This window comes from Trachemys scripta, chromosome 14 (genome assembly GCF_013100865.1).
Source record: "Trachemys scripta elegans isolate TJP31775 chromosome 14, CAS_Tse_1.0, whole genome shotgun sequence".
NCBI classification, from domain to species: Eukaryota; Metazoa; Chordata; order Testudines; family Emydidae; genus Trachemys; species Trachemys scripta.
The window spans coordinates 17930713-17947944 of record NC_048311.1 but is presented as its reverse complement, the minus strand read 5'-3'; the positions used below and the strand labels follow the sequence as shown (position 1 = coordinate 17947944).

At 43.8% G+C, this 17232-nt stretch overlaps 1 protein-coding gene across 4 annotated transcripts in view; it reads left to right on the top strand.

Moving 5' to 3' along the window:
* The window catches only part of SEC14L1 (SEC14 like lipid binding 1), a 111483-nt gene extending 100349 nt beyond the window's left edge, over positions 1-11134 (top strand). For all 4 annotated transcript variants that reach the window (XM_034790530.1, XM_034790529.1, XM_034790531.1 and 1 more), the window contains 7 exons: positions 219-390; positions 709-843; positions 2970-3104; positions 4529-4780; positions 7679-7857; positions 8091-8192; positions 10570-11134. In XM_034790530.1, coding sequence (XP_034646421.1) covers positions 219-390; positions 709-843; positions 2970-3104; positions 4529-4780; positions 7679-7857; positions 8091-8192; positions 10570-10585 — 991 coding nt within the window. In that variant the 3' untranslated portion in view covers positions 10586-11134. The remainder of the gene's footprint in view (positions 1-218; positions 391-708; positions 844-2969; positions 3105-4528; positions 4781-7678; positions 7858-8090; positions 8193-10569) is intronic.
* The last annotated feature ends 6098 nt before the right edge of the window (positions 11135-17232 follow it).

The following is a 17232-nucleotide window of genomic DNA, read 5'->3' as shown; positions in this document are numbered from 1 at the left end:
TCCTGCATCTGCAGGCAGTACAAAATGTAGAGATGAGGTGGGAGGGAGTACTATAGCTGTGTAATGAAGGAAGAGTGTGGCAACTGCAAAACCACCAAAACTTGTAGATCTGTGATACAAAACTGAGTGCTCACATCTCAAACCATCAAATGCTGTGGTGTGGAATAATGAAATATGATTCTAATTGGATTCTTAAAAAAACTCTTTAAAATTAACAGCTCCTGGACCTGTCTGGTGGATTTGGAGGGCTTGAATATGCGACATTTATGGAGACCTGGTGTCAAAGCATTACTAAGAATCATTGAAGTGGTTGAAGCCAATTACCCTGAAACATTGGGTCGCCTTCTTATCCTGAGAGCCCCCAGAGTATTTCCAGTCCTCTGGACACTGGTACGTTTGTACTTCTAGTATCTGCACACTTACCTCGGGATACTGGTATTCACTTTACATGCTCTCTTGAAAACTCATCTTCACCATGCTATAAACAGGAAATGTTGCCTCCTGGAAACTCCATTTTTATAAAACGCTTTCTTTATAGAATTAGAACAAAAATTCCTAAAAGGAAAAATGTGTTTATGTAGCCAAATGAATAACTTCACCCATTTACTGTATATACTTTACATAACACAGGATAAAACATAATATAATTCTTTTGAAGTTACTTGAGGACCTGGAAATCTGACCAATTCTGTTTTTCTTTGTTTGTAGGTTAGTCCGTTCATTGATGACAACACCAGAAAGAAATTCCTTATTTATGCAGGAAATGACTACCAAGGGCCTGGAGGGCTACTGGATTACATTGATAAAGAAATTATCCCAGATTTCCTTAGTGGAGAGTGCATGGTAGGAATTTTAAACTATTAATGTAACAATTGATTTATTGTTTCCTTCTTACATTAAGCCTCGCCCCTCCGCCCCCAACCTCCAAAACAAAGATTGCCAAGTATAATCTTTAAGTGTGGTCTTGCTCTGCTGTAAAGCATTTTCGTGCAGGTTCTTCTGTTTGACTCTGAGGTTGGAATGATTCTTTTTAGTAGCAGCCTTTGCAATCCACCTTGAAAAGAGAAACAGAATGTTTCGGTAAAACCGATCACAAATCACTAACAGAATACCCTGCACCTATAAATGCATTTTAAAAACGGTCTTCCCCCACTACATGTCAAGACTCAAATTCCAGCCAGTAGCACTGTCCCATACTGCTTATCCCAGGGCAGGAATGCATTCCGCACACTGTGTTTAGGTTCATAGCTCCATACATGTTAAGGCCAGAAAGGACCATTATCACAAGGTCTGACCTCCTGCATAACACAGACCACAGAACCTCACGTCCAGTAGTTTCTGCATCATATGTGACATTCTCCACTGTTGCTAGAGAAACCGACCACTAGAGGCCTGAACTTGTTTTTGAAGCCTTTTAAAATTAAAATATTTGTCTACATATTAATGATTTAGGTTTTCTAGCTTCATATTTTTAAGAAAATTATTTCAGATCACCTATAGAGAGTTCTGCTCCTCAGTTATGGTACCTGAACACCATTTTGTCATAGTCCTCTCTGTGCCCCACGATCCCCTGCCCCCAATCCAGATCTCTGGAGGCTGTATTTGAAAACCAGAACTGAATCATGAGCCACAACTCCATGAGGGAAGTGGGGAGGACAAGGATAAGACCAAATTTTGTATTTTCAGATCTCTCCAAATCATAATTTGCCTTATGAAATGTGAATCCAGTCCTGCTATCCTTGTCTCTCCTGTTCCTCCTTCAAATCACCATTAGAATAGCAAGACCCTTTCAATTTAACAACTTCCCCTGGGATCTTAGAGCAAATTAAAGCCTTGTGGTATCCTATATGGTAGGGAAGCATTTATTCCCATTTTATAGCTGGAGAAACTGAGGCCACATACATAGCAACTCCAGCAGCTTACCAGCTTAGCCAAGTATTGAACCTTGAACAAACAGTTCTCAGTCCTTGCTTACTTCATAAAAGTTTTTCATTTTTTAATATGGGAATCACTTAAATTCATAGCTCTAATATCTCTCCTAAAAAGGTGGTTTGATTTTCTTAATATATCAATCTATCATGCCAGTGAATTTGTCTTTACGTGGATTGCGCTGTGTTTAATAGGTGCTCTCTCCCCCACCGTTTTTCTGTCAAACTCATCACAATAACATGTAAGTGCTGGAATTTGATTAATCGGTTGTGTAAAAGCATTTCCCTTTTAGGTTTACTTTATAAATCCCTGTAAATGGTTATTAACTTACTCCCCTGCCTTTCATGGAATTCTATTGAGCTGCTCTGGTCATCCATTTAAAGACCATGGATTCTAATGTACTTGCATACTTGGCGTTTTGGACCAGAGTGTTTACTTTCAACTGGCTGCTACTTGCAGGAGCAGTAGCTTTCACTGAAGGGAGTCTGCTCTATGTAATTTAGAACTATGTAAGTCATTTATGAACCTGGCAGAATCCATTATTTAAGTAAGCAAAAGTGACTTACAAGAAGATAAATCAAAATGCTGAATGCTTCCTGTCTGTTGCAGACACCAGTGCAATATTCTCCTCTTTGTTCTGGTTAGTTCTGGATGAAATCTGAGTGCTTTAAGAGTATAAATAAACATAGAAGCTGCACAGCTGGTTTCGATATCTCACTACTGCATATATAAGGACCTGTTTCTGATATGATGATCCTTACAGATTAGCAAAGAATTAAAAATAGACCAATTTTAGTAGTGAATTTATTGAAGACTATCTTTGATAATTGTAAGATGGTTTGCATGACCAAGTTCAGGTTGGGTCATGCTAATATATTACTCAGCTCTTAGTGTTTTCCAGGAGTGCCTTGCAGAATTGAAGTTATTTCTGGGGGTGCCAGTATGAGAACATGGCTTTGTAAGGATGTTTAAATTCTGAAACATTTTGGGGAGGCGAAGATTTGTATTGTTGCTTTCATGGCTTTGTTTTAAATTTCCAGTGTGACGTTCCCGAGGGTGGGCTAGTTCCGAAGTCTCTGTACCGGACTGCAGAAGAGTTGGAAAATGAAGACCTAAAACTGTGGACTGAAACTATCTATCAGTCTGCAAGTGTCTTCAAGGGAGCTCCACACGAGGTACAGCTGCAGTCCTCACTCCTCCTCTTTCATCTTGGTCTAGCACCCTGTGTCTTTTTTTGCTCGTATAAAATGAAAGCAGATTAGAACCTGGTCACTCAGTTTGGAATGGTTTAGAGCAGATATTTGGGTCTCCCTAAACACTCAGAATTCAAAAGCTTCTTTTGATCTCTCCTTGAAGCCATGAGTAATTCAAGCCAAAATCAGGATCTGGGTAGCTTGTGAAGAAGTAAGTGTTGGTATTTTTTAAGACTCCCCATCTCTTTTGTGGAGGAGGTAGGCTGACTGGCTACTCTATTGCATTCCCTGACCAGAGCCCGTGAACTACCATTATTAGCTTATAAAAATGCCACTGGCTCTATCCACTTAATGAGTGGGATGACTTCCCCCCTTCATGTAATACAGATATTAAAAACTCAGAACTGAACAAGTTACTCCATTTCCTTTCAAGACCTTTAAAGAACCAGGCACTTTAGATGGCCTGAGCTTTGCATCTCAGTGAGTTTCACTAACTAAACTAATATTTTTAATATATGACCTGCAAATAGAAAACAGCTATTTGTGCCTTCTCTTGCTGATTTAATATGTATAAATGAGCCAGAAAGGTTTTAAAGTCTCTCTTTAACCTTAGAAATATCAGGAGTGAGAGTTTGATTTTTCCTGTTTTGCTAGAGATCTTTCTTGGAAGACCCAGACATGTGGAATGCAATCTCTTATCCCCTGATAGAAGGGACATGGCAAGTTTTATCTTCAGCAGAGGAGTTTTTCCAGTAGCAGTTTGTTCAGGCATTTGGGTTAATACTAGTTAATCAAAACAATGTGGAAATAGTCTGAATAAGTCATTTCCCCTTTCAGTTAAATTTCACTTGTTATCCTGCATGTTCTTTTCTTGAAGGCTTTCAAAATGTGATGGGAGGAGGGGAGATGATTTTGGGGCCCTCCTGTACACCATAAACAAGCAAGAAAGCACAAACCCATGTTGTAGCTTTTGCAAGTCACTTTGACTTGCCTAACCAAGTGCAAATGTGAGAGCTTTGATGGTATCAGTGCTTTTGTTACTAAAGGTGGTACCTTTTAACCCATTCCCCAAAAGTCCTGATGCTGTAGGAGGAGCATGGATATCTGTTTATCTCTGCTTTATGAGTATATAGCTTTAGAAAAAAAATACTAAGGCTTTCAATAAAGGCCACAAAGAGATAAGACAGAAAAAGGCTCTATCTGCTCATGAAAGCTCACACCGTTCCTATCTCAAAGCAAGTAATATAACAATAAATGAGAGAGTGAATTACTGTCTATTCTGGAGCACTCTTAATAATCAAAACCAATCGCGAGCCCACCTATGGCAGCTTTTCTTTCCTGGTAAGAATTTCAGCATTTACTGAGCATATTGCTATTGTCTAATCTAACTCTTCTCCTCTCCCTAGATTTTCATTCAGATTGTGGATGCCTCGTCTGTGATCACATGGGATTTTGATGTGTGCAAAGGCGACATTGTTTTTAACATCTATCACTCCAAGCGAGTGCCCCAGCCTCCTAAAAAGGACTCTCTGGGCACCCACAGCATTACATCTCCTGGGGGGAACAATGTACAGCTGATAGATAAAGTCTGGCAGCTAGGGCGTGATTACAGTATGGTGGAGTCCCCACTTATCTGCAAGGAAGGGGAGAGTGTGCAGGTAAGATCATTAATTCCGCTGTCAGAGCAAGGCTTTATCTTTTTACGTTTGATGTGTTTCTCCCAGCAGATACCTTAGTGTAGCAATGCAGACCATCAGCAATGGGGCTCGTTGTCTGTCTGCCGGGCATGTCTGTTTGCATCCTTCTGATGGGGTTGTGGGGAGCGAAGGGTAGCTATTGTTTATTCCCTAGTAGCTGATCCCATATACGAAGCTGACAAGCAAGACTGAAGGAATACGCACAAACCACAAGTGCACCTGGATCCAAAAGCAGCCAGTAAGACACATTTGTAGCCTAGTAGCCTTGATGGTGTTGCTTTCTGACATGAGGCTAGCCAAACAGTGTGTGTGTGCATTAGGGTGGTTGAGGTATTCTCTGATTAGAGATGGGGCTTGGAAATTGAGACTCAGAGGTTCTGTTCCTGACTGCCCTGGGCTGTGACACTTAGGCCAAAACTTCCAAACTTTAGGCTTCTAATGCTATATTTATGTACCTAAGCAAAGTGGCCTGAATTTGAGAGGTATGGTGCACCCACAGCTGCTTTTCACTGGAAGCTATGGATGTTGATTTATTCTGAAAATCAGGCTTCTTATTCAAGTTGCCTAACTTAAGGTGTCCAAATTTGGAAAATATTGACCTTAACTTCTTCTGCGCCTCAGTTTTCCGTGTAAGATGGGGACGTTTGCAGGGGTGGTTAGCTTCACTGCTTTGAGACAGCTGCTCACTAAAATAAAATTTGCAGATGACACACAGGTGGGAAATAATGCCAGTACAGAGGAGAACCAGAATATCATAAAAGACAATTTGGAGAACATTGAAAATTGGAGTAATAGAAATGGGATGACATTTAATAGTACAAAGTGCAGGATCATGCACTTAGAGACTAACAACAAAAATTTTTGCTATAAGCTGGATGTGACAGGAGGAGAAGACCTGGGCATACTGGTTGATCACAGGATGACTTTGAGCTGCCAGTGTGACGCACCCATGAAAAAAGCTAATCCAATGCTAGTATTTGGCTACATCAGGCGAGGTATTTCTAGTAGAGAGAGGGAAGTGTTAGTACCATTATACAAGGCACTGGTGAGACCTCATCTGGAATACTGTGTGCAATTCTGGTTTCCCGTGTTTAAGAAAGATTAATTCAAACAGAAAGAGGTGCAGAGAAGGGCTACTAGGATGATCCAAGGAATGGAAAATCTACCTTCTGAGAGGAGACTTAAGGAGCTTGGCTTGTTTAGCTTAACCAAACGAAGGATATGGGGAGATACGTTTGCTGTCTATAAATACATCAGAGAGGGAGAGGAGTTATTTAAGTTACGGGTCAATGTTGGCACAAAAACAAATGAATGTAAACTGGCCATCCAAAAGTTTTGGTTTTAACCATCAGAGGAGAGAAGTTGTGGAACAGCCTTCCAAGGGGAGTAGTTGGGGCAAAACTTAACTTGTTTAAGACTGAGCTTGATAAGTTTATGGAGAGGATGGTATGATGAGATTGCCGACAATGGCATATGGCCCATCTGTGACTGCTGTTAACAAATATCTCCAGCAGCCAGGGCGGGCTCTGAATCACTACAGAGAATTCTTTTCCAGTTGTCTGGCTGGTGGGTCTTGCCCACATGCTCAGTGTCTAACAAATCGCCATATTTGGGGTCAGGAAGGAATTTCCTCCCAGGTCAGATTGGAAGAAAGCCTGGGGAGATAGGGGGTTCGCCTTCTTCTGCAACATGGGTCACGTGCTGATTTGAACTAGGGTAAATGGTGGATTCTCTGTAACTTGAAGTCTTTAAATCAAGATTTGAGGACTTCAGAAACTGAGCCAGAGGCAATGGGCCTATTGCATAGGGTTACCATATCTAATAAATAAAAAAAGAGGACCCTCCACGGGCCCTGGCCCCGCCCATTTCCCCACCCCTAGCCCCGTCCCATCTCCATCCCTACTCCGCCCCCTCCTCCCTCCCACTCCCAGCCATGCGGAAAGGGCTGCCCAAGGCTACCGGCTTCACGGTTTGCTGGGGCAGCCCCCAGACCCTGCGCCCCCGGCTGGGCGCTTCCCCTCCCTGGCTCCAGCTGCGCTGGGGAAGCGCCGGCCGGGGGCGCAGGGTCTGGGGGCTGCCCCAGCAAACCGTGAAGCCGGTAGCCTTGGGCAGCCCTTTCCGCATGGCTGGGAGTGGGAGGGAGGAGGGGGCGGAGTAGGGATGGAGATGGGACGGGGCTAGGGGTGGGGAAATGGGCGGGGCCAGGGCCCGTGGAGGGTCCTCTTTTTTTATTTATTAGATATGGTAACCCTATGCAATAGGCCCATTGCCTCTGGCTCAGTTTCTGAAGTCCTCAAATCTTGATTTAAAGACTTCAAGTTACAGAGAATCCACCATTTACCCTAGTTCAAATCAGCACGTGACCCATGTTGCAGAAGAAGGCGAACCCCCTATCTCCCCAGGCTTTCTTCCAATCTGACCTGGGAGGAAATTCCTTCCTGACCCCAAATATGGCGATTTGTTAGACACTGAGCATGTGGGCAAGACCCACCNGGGCTTCAAGCAGCCCCCTTGCCTCCGGACCCTGCGCCCCCAGCCGGGCACTTCCCCTCCCGGGCTCCGGTGGCGCAGGGTCCGGAGGTCTTGATTTTTAAGTTCCTTGTGTTTTATTTTTAACACCTCAGCAGTAGAGAGGTGAGAAGGTCTGTTTGTAATGTTCTGATGTAACTTTTGTTAGCCCCCTGTATCAGGAAAGTCTGGCTGGCCAGTAACATGGGCAGAGGAGCTGGAATGTCACCATTTGAAAACACTTAAAGTGCATGCTGTCAGTCTCCTGCTGTCTGAACAATGAATTTCATTCCAACATGCAAATACTCGACTTCGTATTAACAAGTTTATTTCCATTGTTGCTGCTTCCAGGGGTCTCATGTGACCAGATGGCCTGGCTTCTATATTCTTCAATGGAAATTTCACAGCATGCCTGCCTGTGCTACAACCAATCTGCCTCGTGTGGATGATGTACTGGCATCTCTACAGGTCTCCTCTCATAAGTGCAAAGTGATGTACTATACAGAAGTGATCGGATCAGAAGATTTCAGGTATGTCTGGTCAAGGTCTCAATGTCAAGCATTCTTTCTTGTGTCCAGCTTACTTTTTGCTTTATGGTACAAATACCAGAAGCCAAATCCACTATATTAAAAAAAAAAAAAAAAAAAAAAAAAAAAAAAAATCAAAATACTTTGCTCTAGTTGCCTCGCTTAGAAAGCGCGAAAGATGCATAGCAGAACTTCAGTCTCCTCTTCTGAAACCTAAAACTTCTGTCTTATTGCAGAGGATCTATGACCAGCCTTGAATCAAGCCACAGTGGATTCTCCCAGCTCAGCGCTGCCACAACCTCTTCCAGCCAGTCCCACTCCAGCTCCATGATTTCCAGGTAGTGCCACAGCAAATGAAAAGCAAATGGATGACATGGCTGGACCCTCATCTGTGGCAGCTGACTGCAATACAGCATATTCAAGTGGCATTTGCAAAAAACAAAACCCTTTTATAGATAGTAAAGTAGCTGTTTGAATTTTAAATGTAGTGTTTCTGTTCAAGTTAGATCTGACAGCTAGTCTCTTTAACTTTAACCCTAGCCCCTATCTCAGCCATAGATTTTTGTAAGCATGCTTGCACAAATCCTAACTGTAAAATACAAGGGCTCTCTTGGAAGGAAAAGAGTAATCAATGTGCTGATTAAGAATTATTTTTTAAAAAATTGCCTGTAGATGGTAAAAAGCAAAAACAATCCTACCAAAAATATTCCATAGTGCATTAGAAAGCAAACACAAGCTCTTGCCTTCTTGCCACATTATGGAATACCCTGGGATCTTCCAACTGCTGCAAGCAATCCTGCCACTGCCACTCACTTGCACTGCTGTTCAAGAGACTAAGGAAAGCAGTTCCTGGCTATTGGCCTGTGCAAATGGAAAGTCATTACAGCAGAGTTGCAGGCAAGCCATTAACACTAATACCTTTTGTATGAGCACATCAATGGGGTGTCCCATTTCTTTAGGATTTCTCTGATATTTAGGATACGTCTTCACAGGGATAAAAACCCCACGGCTGGCCCAGACACACTCTCCAGGTCTGAAAAATTGCTGTGTAGAGCTCTGGGATCCAAGGCGGGCAGAGGGTCCCAGCTCTTGGGCTCAAGGCCAAGTCCACTGATCTGGGCTAGTTGCGGGTTTTTTATCCCTGTGTAGACATACTCTTGGGGCTAAAAGTAAATGTAGCCCTTTCCTTGAACTTACTTTTTAAGCACTGATGGTGGGGAGGAGCGCAGGCTCTCCCTCACCATGACCCAAAGGCTGGTCCAGATTGGGTCCTTGGTTTATTTCTCACTCCATTCTGGAGTCACCTTTTACCCACTCCACTTACCTGCTACACTCCACAAGCACTCATTTACTGGGATTTGCTTTGCTAGGAGTGTAGGTGAACACATTCCTCACAGCAGAATTAGGCTTGCTCCTTAAATCAGTCAGGAGGCCGTGTGGCTACAGCAGTTAATCCTTCCTGCACTTGCTCTGCCTCAGCTTCGCCTTTCTGGCCTCATGTACACTAGGAAAAAGCAGAACTTTCCAGCTTCCATTGGTGGTAAATGTAAACTGCTTTCATTGTTGCAATCACCAGTGGTGAAGTTCTTGTCTAGATTATCTTTTTCCACTCTAATACATAGGTCCCAAGCTGTCCTCCTTGCCTGGGGACTCACCTGATGTCAGCTCAGGTTCTTTACCCCAAAGCAATTAGCTACTGAATCTCCAAGGCACACAGAAGATGTAAATGTTGAGTCAACACTTTTTTGATAAGTGAGCTAAAAACACAGCATTCAGAACGTTAATATTTGATGTGCCACCTGGCATTACACTGCAGTACAAGAGATTACAGCTTGGAACCCAGCACAAGTTGCTTATTTAGACCACTGGTCGAAGACCTTTCCCCTGCTAGAAAACTAAATTGTTCATCCAGTTGGAATAAGTTGCTGTATTGCTACAACCATTAATAACTAGCTGGATAGGATCTTAGAAGGGCTACAATAGCCTTGTTTTTGCTCATGGGGAAACATTTGCTGGAGTATTGCATGTTAGGGGTTTACTTAAGATAACAGGCTGCCCTGTTGGAAGAAAGCTGAGCCCTGAGAAATTTTGAGTAAACATTTTAAAATGCACAGTATTTGTACATCCTGCTTTGTGGAAAAAACAAACTGATGTGCAGCATGTGAAGCACAACACTTGCAAGCCAATGCCGGCATGGAGTGTTGCTAACAAAGACGATAAAAGCTCAGTATTAACAAATCAGATTAGCTATGCTGAAAAACACACCCTAGTGCACTTGATCAACCCAATCAGGCACCTTCGACTTGCAGTCGGTAAAGTTTGCTTTAAAATCAAAGGCAGAGGTGGGGCTTCTCACTGGCTGCCAAGAATATTGGCAAACTAGTGCTGGGGCAAAAAACTGCCCAGATGTTAAACAGGTCAACACCCAGTGTATGTACTGTATATGGATTATGCTGGTTCTCCTACCCTTTGTATAAACTACCTATAATCCTGCTTACTGAGATTTCCTCTGAAGAGAGGTAGTTTAATACTTGATCCACAGGAGCCAGTGTTCCCAGACACAGAGGGGCTAATGCCAGAGAAGGCACTATACCGTTAACTCACGTGGTGACATTTGTGCCTGTTTTCCAAGGGCACTTCCCTTTTTCCAGGTTCTAAGGGCTCTACCTTGAAGATGGTCCCCTCTTTCTCTCTCTCTTTCTCTCTCTCTCTCAGATGGCGATTTTGCTGACAGCTGTAAAGAAACCGCTTCATTCAACAGTCCACATCTGCCCTGAGGTGTCTGGCTTTGTAGACCTTTTTGAGTTACAGCCACTTTTCAAGGCTGAAGATTTCTTGGGTTTTTTTTAGTTAGTGGCACTTGAGGGTTTCCTCAAAGTCTAACGCATCTTTAAAAACTCAAAGCACATGACAGCACAAACAGTCGAGGGGTTAATACACCAGAAAAGCAAGATAAAGTTTCCTCTTAATGAAGTGCTATGGCAAATAGGACTTACTTATGCAGTTTGAAATAGACCTGATTAATTTTAATACCCTTGGTCTCCTCTTTTTCATGTGATATTGCTGTTCTTCCTTTCTGCCAACAGACTATTCTGTTGGCTTTTCTCCCCTGTATTACCAATGTCCTGTCCCTGCCCTCTTGTCCATATTCATGAATTGCATATCAAATTCTGTAAATGTTTTGTAAACATATTACCTCACTGTTGGTAATAAGAAACGGTCTTTAAAAGATTTTTTTATTGTTATCAATAATAAATGTGAACTGTTTGAAAAAAAATCAGACTCTTTGTAGCAACGGCAATCTTTGGAATCAGGTGTAATGTACAGTGGAAACTGCTGAAGGGTTTAAGTGTCTCCCAGTGGGATTCTGCAGTGCTACTGCGGGACTGGCAAAAGAGTACTTTACTCTTCAGCCCTTGCTGTGGTTTACCTTTTCCTGTTTCAAGATGTAGCTTGGTCATTGCAAACGAATGGGTTTTTCCAAGCGGAGCATAGGACCTAGGCAGCAAGGGCCCGGTCTATTGGAAAGGAGGGGTTGCCTTTTCCACAAGGAAATTCTCAGTGTGATAGGACCCAGCTTCTCAGAGGAATTACCCCATAGCCCATCTTCCTCTGGTATTGCAAACTCTACCCACATTACGACTAGCCAAGAGGAACCACGATGATTAAAGCAGGATTAAAAACTTGGAGAACAGCGCCAATAAATCTGTCACTACATAAAGAAACCACCTCTCTGCTTTCACCGGAGAGAAAACGGTTCCAAATCCTTTGATCCAGGTTTGGCGCGATAGCTGCTCTACTAGCAGAACCAATGCACTGCAATATAGTCTGTGTTTTTGATGTAATCGCTGTGGCTCACAAAACGTTTTCTTTGAGCCAGAGTCCATTCCAGAAACACAACTCAGTACAACGTGGGCACGTCTACTTGAATTCAGCTGACTTATCACAAACTGAAATTGTTAGCCACCTGAACAAGTTCAATAGTAGAGGCTTCTTTCATTCACCACCCTGCACTTTTTTTGTCACAAGAGTGATCTATGAAGAGTGTTATTCATTAGTTGTAATGATAGGTCTTCAGCAAAAGCTGAGGTAAATTTCAATAAAGATTCTAAAGCAAAGAATATCTCTTGCCTGCCACCTGAAGGTAAACCTACATTAGCTTCACATAAGTGTAGAGCAGGTCTAAGTTTTACCAAAACTTTTGGTTAGGGATGTGATTTGTTTAACTAAAATGGCTATTCCGATGTAAAGGTAACTTACACCAGTATAGTTGTTCCCTTTGAGTGCTATAAATCACCATTATAAATGCATAAGGGTGTTGTAATGTTCAAGTACGGAGAAGGCCTACGTTTTTACCTATGGCTCACCATATTAGCATTACAGTGAGTGGCAGTCCTTGCCGGCCTGTGCAGCCACCCAATTGCTGAGAGGGTTTTGCCTGCTGCCTGTGCAGTACATAAGCAAGAGGTAACCTAGGCTTCCCCAGTTATGTGCAGGGCTGCCAGTTGGGGGGGAAAAAAACGCTTGACAAATCACCTCTCCAAGTCGCTAATAAACATGAAACTCCACATTGGTTTTTAAAACTCTCCCTTTTTGGTGAAAAACTGTCAGTGTCCATTTATTTGCAGTCATTCAGATTTTTATACAAACCTGTACAGCCTCTAAACAGTATCTTTAAGAGTTGTGAAGTTCTATTAGCAAAAACAGAGATGGCTGCCTGGCCTATTTAAAGTGTGGCCAATATGTTCATGCAAGGATAAGAATGAACTACCTCTTCGCTGATCACACACATCTGCAAAAGTCTGACAGTATTGGCACAACCTGAAAACACTTCAAGCCCCAGTTGTAGAAGGTGCTTAGTGAGGTAGTGCTAAATCAGCAGGGGGGACTGGGATACTGTTTAATTTCACAAACACTAGTGCAAGGTGATGCCTTACACAGCTGCTACCCATCCTGGTGCATGAAACCACAAGGGAGTGATCCTGTCTACTTATGTTCTTGTATTTCCCTACCAGTGTTCATATTGAAACATAGGAAAAATACCTGAAACAGAGACACCACCCCTTCCCTAGAAGCAAAGGTTGCCTTAATAATCCTGCTGTAACTGAAGTTTCAGCATATGTGTTCCCCTTAATCCCTTTCACAATTGTAAACCAACATGACCCTAAAAACTGTCTGTTTTGGTCAGCATTATAGGCTGCCTGATTTCCCATTTACACCAGTCAGAGCTGAAGCTGAAGCACAAGCGTAGTTACTTAGAGTGTGTGTGTGGGACTTGGTATTCTTGCACACCCTTTAACTGAAACAGCTTCCCTTGCTCCTGCTACATAGCTGGATGGTCCCTGACTGTTGATATGTCCACACAGCATTTTGGCACAAACCTCCTAGGCCAGAGTGAGAGACGCAGGGCTTGTGCAAGCCCTCTAAAAATAGCTGTATAGACAGAGCTCTGATGTTGCCACTTGGGCTGGAGCTCAGGCTTGGAATGGTATGGAGACAGGTAGTGGTGCTGTGCGCCTGGCCCTGCGGTGACTTCAGCAGCTTTGAAAGCTGGGCCCATGCGCTATAGCAGACTCCTGATGTTGGACCATACCTGGCTACCCTAGTTGGAACCAATGTTTGGCCCTGGTTTTATGGAAAATGCTGGCGCAGGGGTTTGTGAGTGTGACAGACTCTGTCTCACTGCCCTATAACTCTGCTAGTCCATCTCCCATACAGGGGTGCTCAACAGTCCCCCATCAAGAGCCTCTTAAATTGAGCACGTGCCAGTCCCACTGCTTAACAGGGAGCTATGGCCCACAATAATTACAGGGCTCAGGAGAGGATGGCTGATTTATGTGCTAATAACATACTTGGTGCCTTATAAGAGAGAGTGTTCGGAGACCTGCAGTTGACGTGGGTTGCTCATTGATCCTAAGAAGTGGGGGGCAGCCCTGCGCTCCATTTTAGCAGTCCATTTGGTACAGCAGCCCTATCCTTTAAAAGGCATACAAGGGAGCGAGGGGGCGGTTACAAGGGGGAAGGGGGCGTATGCTTGCCTGTGCAGTGAGCTTGAATGATCAGCTAGCTGTGCTCCCTGTTGCAACTGTGGTGTACAGTACGATCACATCTTAATTTAAAGCAACTACGGCCAAAGCATTGGCTTTCAGCTGAATGTAACGCTCCAAATTAAAATCAGGCCCCAGGCACTATCTGAGCAGGCTCCAGGAGCCAGCTGTCTCACATTCCCAAACACCAGCTCATGGGTTTGGCCTCGTTGCACTCTTACTTGCAATTTTTCTTGTTTGCAGCCACTAATGCTATTAATGCCAAAGCAATGAAGGCTAATTGATGGTAAAAGTAAAATTCTTCTACTGAGCCCTTTCAGATAATGTGCTGCCACTTTAAGGCCTGCATTCGCTACAAGTATGACAATGTCTTGGGTCTGGAAAGAAGGGGTCTTAAAATGGTCGCTTTCTGCCAGACTGGATTAGATCCAGGGTAGATTTCATCCCCAGCAAACACTAGTCAGCAGCACACGCTTTAGAGTAACACCACCAGAGGCACTAGCTGTGGGCTAAAGTGACTGCCATGCAGGGCTCCTAACCCCCCATAGTTAAGACAAAAAGAAGAACAGGAGTACTTGTGGCACCTTAGAGACTAACAACAGGTGCCACAAGTACTCCTGTTCTTCTTTTTGCGGATACAGACTAACACGGCTGTTACTCTGAAACCTGTCATAGTTAAGACAGGTTCTAAGTCCTGAAGCATCAGGTTTCATATCCCTCCCTTTCAAATGTGTTAATATTAACTGTTGTAACTAAGCCAATCTTAATTAGCCATTACAATTTTTTTTAGATTTTGCTAATTACAACATACTGTGGCAATGAGGTAACAGTAGTTCCTTTTAATCAGTTTAAAATAGGCCACCTTTAAAGTTCAGTAAATGGTTCCTTGTTCTTGTGTTGTGAACCAAGTGAGCTGTTTTCATCAACAAGCTGTAACATTCAGTACCAGGAAAGTCAAACAGCTGGGGGGGTTCCCACTCATTGACTGAGCATTAATATTACCGATGGGCTGGTCCTCATTGATAGCAGACTTGCCACACTTTGTTTCAATAGTGTTACTTACTGCTTGCATAGGTCTAATCTGGCCTTGGCTGACCCATGGGGGCTGGAGTTTCTTCACTATGCTATAGGAAGGCAGTAGAATAATGCTATGAAGCCAAGCTGCAGCTGTTCTCAGCGATAAACAAACTCCCTCCCTTAGTCAAACCTTGCTAGCACCCATATTTGGCCACTGTTTGGGTAGCACATTCTTGGACCAGATCAACAGGCATCAGCTAACTAAAAGTCAGTAACAAAGCGGCAATTTCAACAGGTTTGTGCACTGTCCCTCCCAGCATCTAGGGGTAACTAAGCCATACATCTGCTAGCATTAGAAATAAATTTGATGAGGCTGTAACTTTGCAAAGACATCCCTAGCCTGTCTCTTAGGTCTGCAGAAGGCATTCCCAGACAGCTCTGACCTTGACCATGCATGACTAAGCCAAGCCTTCCTCTAGGCAGTGTTTTATAAAGGATTGGTGTTAGAGAGATTTTTTTTTGGAGCAGAAGGTTGTCCAATGGTTAGGCTCTAACCTAGGCCTTGGGCTAGCTGGGAAGCTACAGGTGCTCAGTGACGTAGATTATTGAAGAGATTCCCCATTTAAAAGTAATTAATCTGGTGGAAGGGGGGGGGCGCACAAAGATCAACAAACTTTGCATTAGTCTCACATGCTTCGGCTTAGGTAAGCGCATTTCTAGGTATATATGGCCCTGCCTCAGCATACAGGGATGGGTTAAATGACCCTTTCAGGCTCCCTTCCAACTTTGCCTTTCTATGTTTGCTACTTTCTACAGCTATAGTTTTTCGTCTCCACTGATGTTTCAAAAAGAGCTTTACAGTGAGATGTTTGTCTGAGGGCTGTGACTCCTGCTACTAGGGCAATGGGCTTCCCATCTCCTGACTTACATTTCCTAAGCAACTGTGCTGATGCACAATAAAACATGCGGACCTTTGACTGCCAGAGCCCTGGCTTACTGCACTTCAGAAGCAAGAAGAATGTCTGATCCACAGGGGGCCTGAAAGCCATTCCTGTAAATACAGTTGATGGGGAGTGGCTTAGTAGGAAGAGGACAGGATGCTTCTTCTCCCACAGCCACCCACTCTCTAGGAGCAGGAGAGCTTTTCTGCTACAGCTGCAGAGGATGCCTCTATGCCAGTTATGAATTCCATGGCAACAGCAAGAAAATACCCAAGCTAGACGCTTCATAAATCACCTCTAAATACGTCCCTTTTTTTAAATGGCTAAGATTTTTCCAGAGTGACTGGTGCTGTTGGGGGGGGGGGGGGGGAGGAAGGTACCTTAAAGGGGCCTGCTTATCAGAGAATCTCTCAGCCACTACTTCTAACAAGCTAGCTTCTTATCTGACCCCTGTAACTGCACTGCTTAAGAACCTAAGAAAATCACTTGGTAGTGGATATAAAGATATTAAAATACACAGGTTAAGCTACTGCATCTCCTTCTAGTGCAGGTTTACCCGAGGGAGCTGGTCCCGACTAATTACCCTCACTGTTAAATATGTGCAACTTTGAACTTCGCTGACTGCAGGCTCCAGCCACACGATCTTGTTCCGCCTTTGTCTGCTAAGGCAGTGACCCCCCCGCTCTGATATCAGAGACTTCGCTCCCTGACGGCGCTCACACAGGCACTTAGTCTTATCTCTGATAAGCTAAATCGAGGTCCTTCAGTTTTATTTCAAGTTCTTGTCCCTGTGGGAACTCCCTGTCAGGCTGCAAGCACTCCCTGATGGAGACTGTCCTCAGCAACGACCATGCCTGCAGCCTACACATCCTCATGCTCTGGTAGAAGGGTGTATAGGGAGGGGTGGATCTACCCTCACTCCAGTTCCTTCTCCACTGCCTGCAATCTGAGGCAGAGCATCAGAGTGTTGGTTACAGCCACAGGGCTTGTTGCTTTTTTCTCTTATTTTTCTTTTAAAGGGGTAGCCCTGTTAGTCTTGGGATTTATTTTATTTTTCTTTTCACTATTTCATCAGTTCCCCCCTTCCCTTCATCATTGTGCTCAGGCTGAGCCTTTGTTCTATTTTAGGCCACCACCTGCAGCCTCTCCAAGTGGGTTATGCCCAATAGCCCAGGCTTCAATCCCTGGCAGACCTAGCACAGATCGTCTCCCCTCTGGGACAGGGATTCAAGCTGCCTACACTGCATGGGAGAGCCTCACATTCCCTCCAAGCGTAAGGTCTGCTCACATTTCAAAAGCAGATCTGGAAAACTTAGGGACACACTAAATCTATTGTTGATGGAGCATTCTCTAAGATCCCTGTGGTCCAAGCC